We start from the raw sequence: 18,257 nt of genomic DNA, 5'->3' as shown, positions 1-18,257 counted from the left end.
AGACGCGACTCTTATGTAAGTTTGATCACACAAAGTACTTAACTGTTAAAAATACTGCTTTGATATGGCGACACTTGAGTAAGAAATTGGGAACTAGATGGCATCTACGAGCTAAGGAACTTTCAACGATTCAACAAATTACATAAATATTCGATAATAGGGTAGTAACTTACATCTAGTGGTTGAATTGAATAACGATTGGCAATGATATACAAGTAGAGATGTGTAGATTTACAACGTCACGATTGCTTGTAGTGCAACTGTTGTCGGACCGGTATGTACACGAGGGTTTCATGTGGGAAAACAGATTCAATGTATAAATTTTTCCTCCGTCCTTCTACAATGAATGTATACGAGATAAATCGAATATTAGCGTTTCGCGAAGTATTCTTATGCTTGTACCAAATGCAAACGGCAGCATCCACTCTCACCGTACTGATTCAACTGATATTACACAATTTAGCGTTAATTTATTACTTTAATCAATAAATATATATCTTAATCGACTATTGTTCAAAAAATCTCGCCAAGTATTCGTTGTTGCTAGTTTACCGCAGGCAAGACTGACTGATTAGTGGCAAGTGCGTGCTGCTTGTCGCTGAAATTTCCTTAATCGTCGATGCCATTCATCACGCCATTCGATGACGATCGAGCGAGGTCCGATACCGAGCGCTCCCGGTGGCCCTTCAGTGTCCCGACCAAGGATCAGATAGGATCTAAAATGAACAAAGAAAATATAAAGAAAGTTGGTCTTTTACAGTGAACCGTGCGATTATGTTTTGCCATGCCACGCGGATTCCAGCTTACCTATTCACTTTGACTCTCGGACAACGGCATTCGAGATCTTTGGCTTCCACGACGAACGTTACGTGGGAGGACCTTCTCAGGGCTACCGCCAGGGGGCTGCTTGGACTGGGGCTTTTTTTGAACACCTTTTGGACGCTTAGTATGAACCTTACTACGTCGTCGTTGTTGCTGTTGCTGTTGCTGTTTTTTAGGTTTCCGTTGTCGATCTTCGTTTCCTTTGCTATCACTTTGGCCATTATTACTGAAAAAAAATGAAAGGCCTTGGTAATTAATGCAGATTAACTAGGTATTCAAACTGAAATAACGATTGAGTATTTTTGAATTTGTTAAAACTTTCAGAAATATTTCTGCCACACCTTTTTCCTAACATAAATTTCCTACAGAACTGGATGGATAAACAGCGAACATGTAACCTATGTGATCTGTATCATACGTGTCTAAATGGCCCAGTGGTTAGTTCATGAGCTGTGCAGAAAATATTACCGGAATCGTCGGGTTGGGCTCAATTGTCATCGCAAATCGATTACGACAGAACATGGAGGCAATATATTCAGATTTCAATCGGCAGACTGTGGCATGCTTCTTTGTTTGCAATTGATCCGGTTTTGCTTGCAGACCGTGGTTCTGACCAATTGAAACCGTCTTGACTCTGCAAAAAGTTAGCTACATCTGATCGAGAAATGAAAAGTTGCTTATTTATTCGCCTAAGCCGCTTAGGAGAATGGTCCATGACTAATTTGTACCAATGCACTCCGATTGAATTTGAGTTTATTTCAGAACAATTTGTATTTACCGCAGCAAAGGAAGCATAGAAATTAATATTTAAATATTTAAAGAATCACTTTCATTGTTTAGTATTAAACAGACCTAAGATTCAATTTGAAATCGAATTCAAATTTCTGTAATTTGTGCAGCTGGTTATCTTATGAGTGCCATGTATTTTATAGGGAAGTGGTTCATTCGAAAAAGACTAGTAAAACGCCGTAACCAGAAGATTAAGTCATAGTGTGAAACATGTTAAGTCTTAATAATTGCCTAGTACATTGTGATAAAGTGGTTAAATAAACCTACCCTCCAGTTGATACATTAAACTTTCTTGGGATGAAAATCAAGCGATATTTAAATCAATGACGAAATGCGCCATAAACCTTTAACACCCATAAGGTATAGACTATAGGATTATTTCCAATCTGTGGCGGTTCGGTGACCTGCTATTTAGCTATAAAAAAGTTTATCGCATTTATTCTTACTTCGGCGAGACGAGACAACGATAATAGCATTAAACTATTACGCGGTGCCGCGGAGTGCACCGTAGTCGGTGCAGACGGTGGTGGTAATGCAGCCGCCGCGCGCCTTTGCTTTCAATTGCCGGGCAAACTGGTAAAAGAGCCAGGCCAAAACTCATCAATGACGCTATTAACTTCTACTAATAGGATTAAGCATTCTGCGGGGCGAAACTCACCGAACTTCCGACCCTAAACGAATAAGACAGGTTTGATTGGGCGGATGGATGGTAGAGTTTGAGTTTGCAGTGGCTGCTTGAGTGTGCCTTCTCCATAAGTTGTCGAGCTAACGAGATTTGATCAAGTCCTAATTAGTCTACCTGGTGCTTTTTATCGGAAGTACTACTTTAGCTATTAAAATTTGGTAATGGTATATTACATTTAAAAAGCGGGCGGCACTTTTTGATGCGAGGTTTCGAAGTTTTGGGCGGATAAGTGTGATTAAAAGTTGTGAATATTATCCTCTGCATTTGGCATTGTACTGCCTTGAACAGGTTGAAACAGCGACGATCGCTGGTTTCTTTTCAAAAAACTTCAGTGTCCACAGAGGAACGAGGACTAATGCAATTAGATAGGAGAGTTTTAAAAAAAGGTATTTTATTGTACCACTTTAAATACGAGTGAGGGTTACTGAAAACAAAGCTGGAGTCTACTCGGTGAACTAGAATTAAACGTGAATTGAAGGTGAATTAGAAGCTAAAATGACACGTTGCAGAGTACAGAATCAAAAACAAAACTTTCATTGTTCCTCATTAACGTTGCAGCCGAATTCCGGAATAAAATATAATTACAATAAAAGATTGACCAAAATTCACGCATTCAACCGATCATGATCCAACTTTCAGTGAACAAAATAAAACATAATATTTAAGGGAGTAAGTGTTCGATGTGAGGAATGATTAATTATATGAACTGGACTATTTCGATACATAGATCAAAAATATATTGGGTTGTTCAATGGCAGGTGGTAACCCACGTCTCTCGATTGCCAGTAAAGTGTGTTACTTTTACACTGGAGTCGCGTTTTAAGCGGTTTTTTATGCAAATTTCGGAATTTACGTGGTTTATTAATTCGAATTTCAGAATTTACGCCGTTTTTTATGCGAATTTCTGGATTTTCGTGGTTTTTCACGCGAATTTTGGAATTTACACGGTTTTGATATACCGTCATCCGGGGCGAGATTGTGCCAAAAAAGCATATGTTTTTGTTCTTTAGCTCAGTATACACACAATTTAGGAACTAAGTTGATTTCAAACCTGTCAATATATACTAAATTGTTCAATTAACAACTATCGTACAGATGGTTTAGTTGCAATGAAACCTAGTTTTGCTATTAGTGCATGAACTTTGGCACAATCTCACCCCTTCTAGGGTGTGACATTGTGCCAAAAACATAAAGTTAGGCAAAAAATCTAAACAGTGAACATTAGCATGTTTATAAACAATACACATAAATATCAGTATAAAGTAGTTCATATGGGGCCGTCCATGAAAAAAGTGGACTATTAGGGGCAGGGGGTCGGCCAAAAACAACGCATCATACAAAAAGTATGAACGAAAATATTCCGGGGAGGTCTGAAATAACTAAAAATGAGTTTCTAGTCAATGGACAGCCTTTATATAGCTAGTGGCGTTTCTAGGGTTAACAAGGGGGAGATATATGAAGGGGTGTATCCTAAGGGGGCATACCTATTTGATCATTTAACAAAAGTAACCATTACTTCGTTCGAGAACCCGTGGCCGCAGAACATGTGGCCTATCCCACCCCCTCCCCCCTCCTTAAAACTGGCAGTTTATACACGGTATAATATATTCGTCTTACTTTAGAGTGTTTATCCAAAGTATCTGAAATTGCTAGAGAAAAAGTAAAAATTAGTTTAAATTATTTAGCAGACCTATGATGCTGTTTGCTCCAAAATGGATGATGCAATCTAATATGTCAAAATATTGTGCTCAATAGTAAAGAATGTGAGTGCACTGGTGTATACTGACGTATTTTGGTTGTGTATGTGAAATTCACAAATTGGATCGATCATCATGGCTTGGCACAATCTCACCCCCGTGAAGCTCGAAAAGTACAAAGTTTCGAAAAATATTATTTTCGTAATCAAAACTTATCCAATACATAATAACCTTACAATACATTGTAAATGAATAGTTTATATACCTTCAAAATAGCAAGTTGATGCGAATTCTTGTTTGGATTAGTTTATGCGGGACATTTTTTGTAAGCGTTAGTTCCGAGTATTTTTGATCGCGAACTTTGAAATTAACTTTGGTTTGCTAATATTATCTATGTTCCACTCTAAATTATGAATAAATATGTTTTGTTCATCATCATTTTGAATTTGGGTCACAAGTTTCTATAGATATAATAAATTTTCACAAATAAACTTGGGTTTTGGCACAATCTCACCCCCGTGGCACATCTCATCCCGGATGGCGGAACGCGAAACGTATCCTTCGCGTAAAAAGCGACTTGAGTGCATTTGTTAGTTTAATGCCTAGTTTTGTTTCAATTCTATCATTCCCCACACGAACCACACACTTCCTCGGCGACGATATTGTTTTTATGTGCTCTTTGTTTCTGCCGCATAGAAGATAGAAACAGGAAGTGCGTTGCCGTCAGTCGCTCCGGCAAGCCTAGTAATTTACCACAACCGGTTTTTCCGATATGGACCGAAAATAGCAACGAATCTTCACGATTGTACATCCTGTACGAAAGAATTGCTTAAATTCAGTTTTTTCACCCCATCTCTAACCGTTTGGATTGCTCTTGAAATCTAGAACTATCGGTTTGTGATTCTTTACACGCAACGAGGATGTCCAACTCCCACCGATAAACGAAGTTGAATAAGGCATCCAGCGATAGGAGTGGAACTTATTAAAACAAGCTGGTAGACTGCTTGCATGATTTGATTGTCAAGATTAAGGATACTGAACAACTACCGGAAAAGTGGAAGGTGAGGTTAGCTGAATCAAATCCCCCGGAACTACCGTTAAGTATTACTTCGGGGGAAGGTTGTGTCTGTACACTGCTCCGTAGCCCAAGTAACAATTCCAAGCTTTATTACGTTCGTATAGTGCTTTTCATGATCAGTTTCAATAAACCGCTAATAAAACTATGTGCTCAACCAGAACTTTCTGATGACCGCTATAAAACTGCCTTCTGACCAAGTGGCCCACTTCTCAGATTGTTTTCATAACCTTTATAAGAATCAGGTTATAAGCTCAAGTAGTCGTATCACGCTCTGCTGAAAGCAGCAATGAAACCAAGGGGTTTCCAACAGCAGTGATTACTTCGCACCTTCGGAAAAAGTTACTTTTGATTACTGATTACCTCTGATTACCAGTAATCAATCTCTTAAGATTACTAAAAATTACCAATGATTACTTAAGATTATCATTGATTACTATACTGATTACCTTTGATTACCTAATTAATTCATAAATGATTACAAAAGTAATCTCTGGTTTCTACGCACTGATACGCTTTGCTGGAAACCCCTTGAATGAAACCGATTAAGCTTTCGTTACTTGACAGCCACCGCTATAATTTAATAAAGCGTTTCGCTTTTCGCTCTGATAAAAGCTAAATCATTTCGCCAGCTTTGTCAACTAGAAAATATATTCGTGAGCAGAAAAGTTAAAGTTTTATTGTCAGCTCATTCTGTACGAATTGATTTATAGTTAAAAAGTCCTAATAAACCAATAACAACAACGAATTGATTTATGGCGCCAGTAGGATCGTTACACTAGCCCCGTAATTTTCCTGTACTCTAAACAGCCGGCTGCGAAATCTGTCGATAAAGACGGGTAATGTCTAATGGCGGTTTAAGCATCCCTTTCATTGTTCGAATCTTGGCTGGAAGAGGCTGTTGGAATCAATAGGATCGTAGCCACTAGCCCTGCAATTGTTCTGTATTCTAACAGCTGGCTGCGAAGTCTGTCGTTCAAAAACAGAAGGTTAAGTTTCAATAACGGAATGTAGCACCTAGACTTTCATAAAATATCCCATAGAATAAATAATGAATTTAGTGCAGTCTTAGTTCGTTGGTAGCATGTGCGCATTAAATTTTATCGTGCATATTGATAGTTTTGTTTACACTTCGTACATTTTTACATCTCTCCTTCTTTTACGTAAACGAAAGAAAGAGCAACACTGCCGTACAGAAGAAGAGTGCCAAATTTGATGGATGCAGAGTTGTCAAAAAGATTTTCGCATATTACGAACACAACTTATAGCGCGCAAAAAGCTGGATACGTCAATCTGCCCGGCCAGTTAGCTTCGAGGTATAATCGTATGATGCTTGACGAACAAGCCAGTCGTCGTATGTTCGAATCTCGGCTTGGCGGTGCTGCTAGATAGAGCTAGTAAGATTATTGCATTAAGGCCCAAACAGAATGCAGCGTTAACGCATCCGTCAGCGTCAATTTGACAGTAAACCCATGGGAAAACTGTCAGAATAACGCTGACGGACGCGTTGACGCAGCATTCTGTTTGGCCCTTTAGCCCCGTAATTGTTCTGTACTCTCACTGCCGGCTGTGATATCTGTCGATAAAGAAGGGTCAAGTCTTAGAAAGACGTTTAAGCCCAAGGCTTCGCTTTGCTATACGTCCATCTACCGTTTTCGACCCTGGTCCAATCCTGCCGCAATTTGGCCAACGATTCCTCTTTTACTAGCTTCCGAATTCCTCTGATGTGTTTTCGTCTGTAGCATTCGTTATCTTCCTCCAGGATGAAGCCTTCTCACAAACGTAGTCGACGTGGCCGTTGAAGTTTAGCCTATCATTCATCATTACTCCAAGATGTTTAAGCATACGCGTTGAGGCCATTGTGTGCTCTCCGACAATGATTTCTGCCCGTTGTACGGCTTTGCAAGTACTGATCAGCAGAACTCCCTTTTATGGTGGGCAATTTGCAGCTTTGCCCCCTGCATTCAGTTTTTTATTGCTCTTATTGCTACGGTAGCTAGCATTTTCAGCTCCTCCAGTGTTTCGCCTATCACCAATAATACAGTGTCATCGACAAAGTCGACAATACGCACACCTCTGGGCAATGGTTGTCGTTGCGTAGATCTGACAGATAATCTTTCAAATTGTATGGGAGAACTGTCAGATTTACGCAAACGTAACCATAAAGTACTAATTCTCCGCGGGCCTTAAGCATATCGCTTTCTCAATAACGTAGGAAATGCAGTGCGGGTTATACAGCAAAGTTTCGTTAATTGGTGGTTCGTTAATTGGGCGGTTCGTTAATTGGGTGTTCACTAATTGGGCTATGTGACAACTTGAATGTCAAAATTGTATGGAATTTTCGAGTTTAGAAATTTCTAACAACTGTCAGTCTGCCCAATTAGCGAATCAGCTAGAGTGCAGTCGTGGCCCAATTAACGAATTCAGGCTGTACAGCAAATACCCGAACGAAATCATAATAGATCAACGATACTGGTCAAAATGATGAAACCACGCATGAAAAAAAGTTATTGAGAAGCTTCCGATATTACTGTGGCATCAAGTAAGATCATTAACTTGATAGACTCTCGCGATTACATGATCATTTACTTGGCAGTTGAAAATGATAGGACAATGCGATGGTGGTGGAAAATCTTTACTTGACATTTCGGGGTGGTGATGATGTGCCAGTTTTTTCTGCACCTATCAACAAACACATCTAACAGCCCCTTAAGCTGGATACAATCATATATCAGCATACATCAGGTTACATATAACTCCAAGCAACGAAGCAAAATCGTTGAAATATAATAAAAACTACAGAGGTCCCATGTTGCTGCCTTGAGGAGCATCCGAGACGTTTATATTCAGGGAAGAGAAGTAAGAGTCAAGCTGCACACGTAGAATGCTAGCATATAACTAGCAACTGAGCCATTCCGTATAATTTCGAGTTGCTTCGAGTCGCAAAACTTTCTGAACCAGTGTTTCACAGACAAACAGACATAACTCTTGGAAGAAAAATCAACATTAATTTTTGTACCTCGCATTTAGCCTGAACACTAGTACCGTCTATGATCGACATTCCCAAATATCAAATCAGTATAAATTACGTCAATTTGTGCTTTTCGTTTCATGTAGTATATACAGGTAGACGTGAAATCAACAGGGTTCCTGCTTACGGAGTGACCAGACTGAAATCCATCTTGACCGGTGGCATTCTGTTCTAGCAAGAATAAAATTACTCTGTACTAATTCACATAATTGGGATGCACCAAAAAAACTGGTTACGAACTATCGGACGGTCGCCATTTTCGAAAACAGAAAACATGAATTAGTGCTTCCAGAAACGTAAAGTAAAAGTAAAGTAAAAGTAAAGTAAAAGTAAAGTAAAAGTAAAGTAAAAGTAAAGTAAAAGTAAAGTAAAAGTAAAGTAAAAGTAAAGTAAAAGTAAAGTAAAAGTAAAGTAAAAGTAAAGTAAAAGTAAAGTAAAAGTAAAGTAAAAGTAAAGTAAAAGTAAAGTAAAAGTAAAGTAAAAGTAAAGTAAAAGTAAAGTAAAAGTAAAGTAAAAGTAAAGTAAAAGTAAAGTAAAAGTAAAGTAAAAGTAAAGTAAAAGTAAAGTAAAAGTAAAGTAAAAGTAAAGTAAAAGTAAAGTAAAAGTAAAGTAAAAGTAAAGTAAAAGTAAAGTAAAAGTAAAGTAAAAGTAAAGTAAAAGTAAAGTAAAAGTAAAGTAAAAGTAAAGTAAAAGTAAAGTAAAAGTAAAGTAAAAGTAAAGTAAAAGTAAAGTAAAAGTAAAGTAAAAGTAAAGTAAAAGTAAAGTAAAAGTAAAGTAAAAGTAAAGTAAAAGTAAAGTAAAAGTAAAGTAAAAGTAAAGTAAAAGTAAAGTAAAAGTAAAGTAAAAGTAAAGTAAAAGTAAAGTAAAAGTAAAGTAAAAGTAAAGTAAAAGTAAAGTAAAAGTAAAGTAAAAGTAAAGTAAAAGTAAAGTAAAAGTAAAGTAAAAGTAAAGTAAAAGTAAAGTAAAAGTAAAGTAAAAGTAAAGTAAAAGTAAAGTAAAAGTAAAGTAAAAGTAAAGTAAAAGTAAAGTAAAAGTAAAGTAAAAGTAAAGTAAAAGTAAAGTAAAAGTAAAGTAAAAGTAAAGTAAAAGTAAAGTAAAAGTAAAGTAAAAGTAAAGTAAAAGTAAAGTAAAAGTAAAGTAAAAGTAAAGTAAAAGTAAAGTAAAAGTAAAGTAAAAGTAAAGTAAAAGTAAAGTAAAAGTAAAGTAAAAGTAAAGTAAAAGTAAAGTAAAAGTAAAGTAAAAGTAAAGTAAAAGTAAAGTAAAAGTAAAGTAAAAGTAAAGTAAAAGTAAAGTAAAAGTAAAGTAAAAGCAAAGTAAAAGCAAGTTTAAGTTTGTTAAGATCAGTAGTTAGTTTGCGTGACTTAAAATTGTCCAAAAAATCATAATTTTTGCCAACCAGAATTCATAATTTTTGTCAAGAGAAATCTTCGAAAATTTATAACTTTAGAACCGGCACTCAAATAAAAAGTCGCACAAAAAAGGACCACACAAAAGCAGACTGAACATACTTTTGTATAGTTTCATTGGAGTAGTTCGACGATTGTCGTCCAATACTTTAATACACGTTATTACAATGTTCAAATTGTGACGTTATCGGTAGCACAATCTATAGAGATTATTTGCTCTAACGGACAATGGGCGAAGCTTTTCCAAGAGTCTGCCTAGCCTTGTAGTCGGTAAGGAGGACAAGAAAAAAAAAACGATTTTTCATTTCATTTTCACATGTTGCCAAACATAAACTCTAGACGCCTGTGATGTGAATCCCAACCAGCCAGCCGTCTGTCCTTCTCTGGTCCATTGTCTTAGCGTGTAAACAACAAATACGTCCCTAAGCGTTCATTTTCCGGCCAACCGACAAGGATCTGGTACGGTGCTTTCACTACATGCTTTTTACCATTCAGGCTTTTTTCGGTGTTCAACATTCTACAAGTATCGGAAGCCCGCCGGGCAGCATCAAAAATTAATTTCTGTTACGACTGGCCCGGCTGAAGTTTCAGGATTGAATCGGGATGGTGGTATAGATGCAGAGCACAGTCTCCTCTCACCCGAAACCAGTTTCCTGTTATGATGGTTCGAATCGATGTGCACTTTTGTAGATGTGGATGAGAATGAAAAAATTAATAAAATGTACATTTACACCAGAATGCGTTTCATTCACTCATTCATTCATCATTCCAACCAACAACAACAGTCGACCGTCCGTCAGTGCCGGTCTTGGAGCCGGTGACAAGATTGAGTTGAGTGGTTGCCTCTCTGTATCATGTCATTCCAAGTGGTTGCAAGACGGATGTGACGACAATTGGACGGAGTACAAAGGTCTTGATTATAGGTTCTTTTGAAGAAACGTAAGAACGTTTCCTTCTTAACTTCATTTTTTTCTTTTTCAGTAACTTTTAAGGTGTTCCAACTACGCACTAGGGCATGGTACTAGTAAAATACAAAACTACTTGATAATTTGTAAGATTTCTATATAAAATTTTATTATCAGTGATTAGTATGTTACATTGTACACACAGCATTGGATTTTCTGTCCTCGATCAAACGAATAGTGCAGTGCGGTGTGGTCTCGGATAGAAACTAAATGTCCAACTTGTTATATTTTATCCGAAAAGACGATGCTGGAACCGGATTTGTGGCCTGCTTGGGAGACCACATATTACACTTCACCAGGACAGAACATTTTCTGTCCGTGGTTGCCACCATGGTTATTTGGATGTGAAAAGTTGGCTCTTTGTTGGAAGATAGTTTTTCTACTTCCTTTTCCTTTTCTATTCTTGCATTGGATTATATGAGATTTGCTGACTTATTGATTATTGTGTTTCAGATGTACGTACCTGGAACGTAATCTTTGCTTCGAAAACTAAAAAATCCTCAATTAGCACTTTCTCAATTGAACTGCAATAGTTATTAGACTTTATGTTTACATTACTACAACCGTAATTCGAATGGCCGTAACAATGAACGGTAATAGCACAAGTTTCCACAGCGGTTCTGATTGGCTAATCCCAATGGAATTAGAAGTTTCACCTACAAGAGTCAATTGCCAACTTTGCAGTGCATTCAATGCAAGACAGTATAGTGCCACATACAAGAAAAATAAATTATGAATGATAATCTTATCCATCAAAACGATTAAGTTTACGATGCAAAACGGGCATCGTAAAACGTCGATTCACTAGTTGCTCTACAACGGATTATTGCCAACGGTTAAAACCGTGAAATCGCACAGAAAATGGCATTCATAAAAAGTTGATCTTCCGCGAAATGACACCAGTCGAGTCGTTGAATTGTACGGGGCATTTTCTCGTGCCGGTGACGACGGCCGTATCGGTGTCATCGGAGCGGACGAAGCAAGAGGATATTGGGAATAACCTGGGCTAGAGTGAATATTTCTATTTTCGGTCTTATTGGTCTTTTAACTAGTTAGTTTTGCTCTCGGTTGTTCAGTTCAATTGGGTTACTGCCATAAATGTGGGGTTCCAGTTTAGTAAAATTAGTAAACTAGCTCAAAAATGTTGCCAGCTATTTTAAATCACATGACAGAAAAGCAAATCGATTTAGCTGGCATGCATTATAAACGGATATATTACATCCATTACCTGATTCACCTGTTGGACTCACACACTTACCGTAATCTCTTTTGCAAAACTTGCTTAGATTTAGCCGCTTGGTGCCGATCTTGCATTTTCCGCACTCTGAAAGGAAATAAAAAAGAGAATAACATGAAAATTAATGTGCGATTTCCTCTATAGTGAAAGTTTAATTTAAATTTTTACGTCAGTCATATTAACGCTGGATATTCAGCTTTTTCCGCACCATAATGGTGAAAAATATGAAAACTCTTTGTATATTTTGACGATTCTGTTTACGTCTGACAATCGTTTTATGTCCAAATATCTCACGATGAAACTAAAGATATATGTGAAAAGTAATGATTGGCAAGCAAAAGCAACAGACCAAATGACAACAAGAACAGAATAAATGACATTCAAAAAAATTACATTTTTTAAACTTTCAGGGAATAAATTACACAAAGTATTCAGATTACAAATGTGTAAACTAACGGAGTTCCACGGTTTTAAATTAAATTTTAATTATATTTAAATTAATGTTAAATGCGCGGCAGACTTGCGAAAGCACGCACCGCTCCGGTAACCGTGCTAAAACATTCCCCTGAGTTCATAAGTCACACGTTTCCGGTTTCGGTGTATTTTGCCTGCTCTCGTTTGAACTAATATGATACCGCACCTCAGTGCCGATTTCTTCTTTTCGGTCCAGTATTATATGTGTACGGTGCGCTCCGGGTGGTCCCGGGCCAAAAAACGACGACGTAGGACAGACGCAAACAAAAGTTTCACTTGTGTCGAACAACGTTTGACCGATAATTTTTACTGAGCAGCAACAACTGATATGGAACACCAACACGGCATTGTGGAAAGCACCCGCTACCATTCATAAGTTTTCACCGTATCACACCAAGCACTTTGCGAGCGAAAGCGTGCCTGCTTACACCAGCCGGCACCTGCTAGAGCACGGAGCCCGAACGTCCTGACAGCTCAGTCACCTACACCGAATGAACGAATAAAAAAGAAAGCAAAGAACGAAATAATGCAAGCCACCGTTGGTACCGTGCACATCGGTACCTAGCCGAAGACAAAGCTCCTCGATCAGGTTCTTGCGTTGTCGGGGAGCGTGCCAATATGTAGCAGCGCCAGTGCGTTCTATTATCAAAAGCACCCGTTGCCGTGCGTATCTGGACGGGTAGGAGCCGTGCCGCACCGGACGGTGTTTATAACAAGTCTGATGCACGGTACCTTGCCACAGTAATGCAAATGAAAATTACTCTCAAGCTTTAATTACCTATAGTTATCTAACTACAGTTTTTTTCAAAATTTAAAAAATTTGGTTGATTTTTCTAGGGGGTTCTTTGTCCTTAGTCTACCGAGTTCGCCCAATACTGTTATACTTTCTCGTCTCGTCTCGTCTCGTCTAGCCGACCAGGACTTTTTTGGTGAATTGGTTCACCTTCTTCTTCTGGGTATGAAATGGGGAAGGCAAACGAGAAAGCGACCAATATAGCTTTTGCCAGCCCAAGCTCCTACCTAGCGCCTCCACGCGGTCATACCCGGTAATACTCTATTGAGTAGCTAAGCTAGGGGGTGCGATGCTGCGTGGTTCCCAGATGCCAGACCTCAAAACTAAGATTTTGCGCAGACGGCTGAGCCACCCGGCCTTCGTAGCAGGTAAGCCTAATATGTTATTTCAATTATTTGTTTCGTTTTAGCTCAACAAGCATCTCCTACTGTACGATTAAAACTTTGGCCGTAACAAGTTTAAATAATACACATGGATATCATGGATATGGAAAAAATTAAATTAATTAATTATTGGATATTAGATGCACTGATGGAAATTCAAATAACGCAATTGTATTTCACGCGACGGATTGCTGGTGAGATTGTTCTATTTTTGCATATATATACTCAATATATACTATATACAGTTTATTATTGAATAAATCTTCCTCATGATCCTTATTGTTTGCCTTGCCCTATTAACATGATATACTCTGTTTTCCTGTAACATCTATGAAGGTAGTATGGGTTCCCTGCACTTTCAAAAGTAGATGCTACACTAACATTCTTACCCACTTCCCCTGCAGTTGTTCGGACGTAGCCAGGTATATAAGGCGATTATATAGACACCTACGATGTGTGCAGCCAGATATGCTAATGCTAATGCCAATGCTAAAATTGGTTCACCTTCTTCTTCTTTCTCTCCTCTGGAATGGCCAACCATGCTGTCGTCGTCGTCATCAGTATAGTGCCGGGGTGACTCGTGCTGTTTCAAGCAGTCGTCTCCATTCAACTCGATCTTGGGTCACTCGTCGCCAATTTCCCAGTCAGTTCAGAAGTCGCAAATCACTTTCGACCTGGTCGAGCCATCTTGCCTCTTTGTTCCTGGTGCCGCTGGGGTTTTTGCTGAGAACTGTTTTCGTCGCACTGTCGTCCGGCATCCTCATGACGTGTCCGGCCCACCGTAGCGTTGAATAAGCCTTTCGCTAGATGCACGATGGGAATTTCTCGAAGCAGTGCCTGTAGACAGTTTTTCATACGTCTTCGCCACTCTCTGCTTTCTGTTTGTACTGCGGCAAATATCGGTCGCAGCAACTTCCATTCGAACACGGCAAGGCCGCGTATGTCCTTCTTGATCGTAGCGCCTTACGAAGGGCAAAGTAGGTCCGATTTCTCGGTTGAATGCGCTGCTGGATCATCTTACTATCTTACTTGTTCTCCGCAGTCACTAGTGATTTCATATACACGAATTCATCTACCACTCAATGGTCAATGGTCAACGTCCGTAGGAGGCGCGCGTTTGTTTCGTTTGAGCCTCTTTCTTTCATGTGTCATAGTTCAAGACGGTCTTGGATTCCGCTTCAGTCTGGCGTAGATTGCCTCCGTCGTAGTAAAGTTCCTAGCTATGCTATCAGAGTCAGCTGCGAAGCCTGCAATATGGCTACCCTTGGTGAAAATCGTGCCACTCGTTTCGATGCCCGCTCGTCGGATCACCCCCTCAAAAGCGATGTTGAACAGCATGCAGGATAAGCCGTCACCTTGTCTCAACCCTCGCCGCATCTCAAGGGGACTCGTGAGTGTCCTCGAGATGCGCATGAAGCACATCACTCGATCCAATGTAGCTCTGATCAGTAGCGTCAGTTTATCCGGAAAACCGTGCTCGTGCATTGTCTGCCATAGCTGATCTCGATCGACTGTACCGTATTCTGCTTTGAAAACAATGAAGCTATGATGCGTGGGCACGTTGACTCCCGACTTTTCTGCAAGATCTGTTGGATGGTGATAATTCCCTTCGAAACCTTGTGCTATCGATGACGGCTTAACAGGATCTGGGAGAGTGCCTTGTAGGCGACGTTAACCAGCGTTATGCTGCGATAGTTGCAGCAGTCCAGCCGATTACCCTTTTTGTAGATTTTGTAGATTTGTCGTTTTATCCATTCCTCCAGTAGCTTCTCATCTTTCCAATTTTTGGAAATTATTCAGTGTAGAGCCGTTGCCAGCGCTTCTCGGCTATGTTTATGAAGATCTGATGGTTGGCGGTCCTTACCAGCGGCTTTGCTGGTCTTCAGCAACCCAATTTCTCGTTTGAGATCTTGAAGATCAGGTGCTGGGACATTACTATCGTCTGTGGGTTCCGTTTCGCCTCCTTCTACGAATTCACGATTGAGGTGTTCATCGAAAAACTGCTTCCACCTACCGACCTCCTCACACTCGTCTGTGATTAGTTTCCCTCCATCGTCCCTAAACGTGTTACCTTCGTGCGGGAAGTGCATGTTTATGATGCTGTATTGAAAAACTGCCCTATATCCTCTCTAGTTGATCGCCTTTCAATCTATCACGCGATCCTGCATTCTACCCAACATTGCAAAGCCCGTCCCCAGTTAGTTGGTAGTGCCCCCACTCTGGTAAAACTGGGCCTTTTCGCCGGGGATATTCCAAACCTTTTCACCTTTGCGACAGATTTCCTGTAGAGCTACAATGCCGAGTTTACGGAGTTCAAGCTGTTTGAGCAACGCCTTGATGTAAGTTTTGTCGTCCGGTCTCGGCGACGCATCTCGTTTTCGTCAACCGTTCTCGGCACAGCTTTCTGTCGCGGATCTTGGTCACCGTGTTTTGTTTGTCATTCCGGTTCGGTGCCTTCCAGATCTTGAAAACATGAAGATCGGCACGTAAAGGGTGTCCACGGTAAAATTGTAACACACAAAATTAACTTTCACTTTCGTACACAAAATTAATTCGCAAAATTTGACTTTTAATCCGACTGCTATTTAACTTTCGAGGCATCAAATTAAACAATTAAACTTAGTTTTAACGTCTTTAGCCCGAATGCCCGTACTTTGGCCAAAACCCACCCAGTAGATTTTGCACAACCTCAAAATCGACATATTTTGCATATTTATCTATACTTTCTTCATTTCTTCGACTGTTTCGAGTACTTTACGACGTTTTAGAAGATTCCAGTATTCTCGATTGGCCGCATCATTGGTGTATTTGAGAGGTTATGATCTTTCGGCACGAAATCGTCATTATTTGCCTTATGGCACTCCATCACGGCCTTTGCGTAATGGCATGATGCCAAATCCTACCAGAAGATCGTAGAACAGTAGTGAGACTTCAGAAGAGACAGAAGTCGCTTTTGGAGATACTCTTTCAAATAAACGGGTGCATTCATGGTATCTGTGGTCACGAAAGGCGTACTCCGCTGTCCACATGTACAAATTGCTTACCAAATCAAGAATTTCTTGCCAAATTTCGACATCTTAAGTTTTCGTATGACATATTTCGACATCTTAATATTATTTTTGTATGACTGCTCTTTGCTTCTACCGCCGTACAATAATAATGGCGTCCCTGTGATTTCCGGGGTGTGGAATTCAGTCGAAACCCCAAAATACATAAAAAAAACTTAAAATTACTTTACTATAAGATATTTATGATTATTTTGTGTTCAGTCTTCAATCACACTAGTAGAAGTGTAGATTTATTTTTTTTATTCACTTTTTGCGGTAGGTTACTTTACGATTGGATGTGTGACATCGAACTTTACCGAAAACATAGGAGGAATTGGCTCGGATACCAACGACCAACAAGTGATACGGGTGCTGTAGTTGCTGCGATATCCTAACGATTCATAAGAATCTTTCCTTGTAACCAGTAAACGCCAGAGAAGGTGATCGTTGGTACAGGTTATTATTTTTAATTTGAATCACTAACAATTGCTTTTATTTTTATAACTATTTAGCTCGTATCCGTGTACTTTATTGTGAAATCTCCTATGGTCCAACCATTTTCACCTCAAGGCACCGCGCTTCATCCTTCATCATTCTGGATCTCGATGCGAGAAACATTATGTTACCGCCAAAAAAACATAAACTTTCTTATACTTCATTAGTTTTGTTATACACGAGAGCGGTTCATTGTGTGCTAGCAGCACTTTATGAACCTGCAGAACGTCATTAGAGAGCAACCCACCTAATTGGCTTACCCTACTGCAAATTACACCGCAACGTTTGTTGTTGAGTTCGTCGCTTTAAGGCACATTCCTGGCGGCTTCAGTAAACAAGTGATAAAACTGTCAGCCCTTATTGGCTCTGTTGATTCGATGATATCCTTTAGTTTTATATCGGTCTCATATTTGTTTGGGTCTTTCACCGACGACGACGACGACGACCGGGGGGACGAATTGCACCCGAAGGAGCCAATTATCTCTCGCCTGGCCGTGTGGTGGAGGAAATCGTGCGGCACCGATGCGCCATTGAATTTTAAGTAGGTAGGCAGCCTGGATTCGTGGTGGTGTTTTATGAAGTGTTATATTGCAGCAGAAGTCGGTCTGTTCTCTCCGAATATGGATGACGGTTTAATATGCTGGCTTGGTAATAAAATTAAATTATGAGCTCCCGTTCACATCCTTTCTGCCGGCGGAAGGGATTCGGTCAATAGATTTGAATAGAAATGAACGTTAGGCACGGGGCGAAAATGAAAGATAAATATGGAACTGTTTCTGATCTCCGAAACAGAGCGCAGAGGCATATGTGCTGATGGTTATTTTTGCAGAACACGTATCCAGACAGGCGAATTTATTAATAGCAACGTGTATGTTCGGAGATCTATTGACGTTATTCACATGGGCGTAATCAGATTATGTGCGGCCATATCTTGTTATTTTTTCATATCAAGCAGCATGATACACGACATTCTGTTGAATTTTAATTCTAATGTAATTTCTATAAACGTGTCACTAGCTCTGAAATAAATTTAATCTAATTTACAACTTTTCAAAACCACATGCATCTTTCCCATGCCGACAACATGCTCCAATTTTGACGGTTTGTAATCTTTATGCAAAGATCATCCGTCATCCTATATTTCTTCTCACAGAGCTAAGACCTTTGCACTTTCTCAACAAGACTTGTATAACTGAAATACTTTCTATCGTCCTACATGATATAATCTACATTCAACTTGCTGCCAGTCTCTGGTTCCTCAGTCTAGTCTAGCAATGTGACGGTCTGTCTCTGTCTCTCTCACTCTTCCTGCTCCAGAATTTATAGGCCACCAACATCAACATATTAGTACTAGATAA

The 18,257-nt window shown here is 39.4% G+C and overlaps 1 protein-coding gene across 1 annotated transcript in view; it reads right to left on the bottom strand.

Moving 5' to 3' along the window:
- Nucleotides 1–571: 571 nt before the first annotated feature.
- The window catches only part of LOC128740429 (netrin-A-like), a 142,216-nt gene continuing 124,530 nt past the window's right edge, over nt 572–18,257 (bottom strand). The window contains exons 5-7 of the mRNA XM_053835972.1: nt 11,729–11,794; nt 808–1,048; nt 572–716 (exon numbers count right to left, since the gene is read on the bottom strand). Coding sequence (XP_053691947.1) covers nt 572–716; nt 808–1,048; nt 11,729–11,794 — 452 coding nt within the window. The remainder of the gene's footprint in view (nt 717–807; nt 1,049–11,728; nt 11,795–18,257) is intronic.

This window comes from Sabethes cyaneus, chromosome 1 (genome assembly GCF_943734655.1).
Source record: "Sabethes cyaneus chromosome 1, idSabCyanKW18_F2, whole genome shotgun sequence".
Taxonomy (NCBI): domain Eukaryota; kingdom Metazoa; phylum Arthropoda; class Insecta; order Diptera; family Culicidae; genus Sabethes; species Sabethes cyaneus.
Note: the sequence above shows the minus strand (reverse complement) of the source record. Positions and strands in the feature narration are given on the sequence as shown.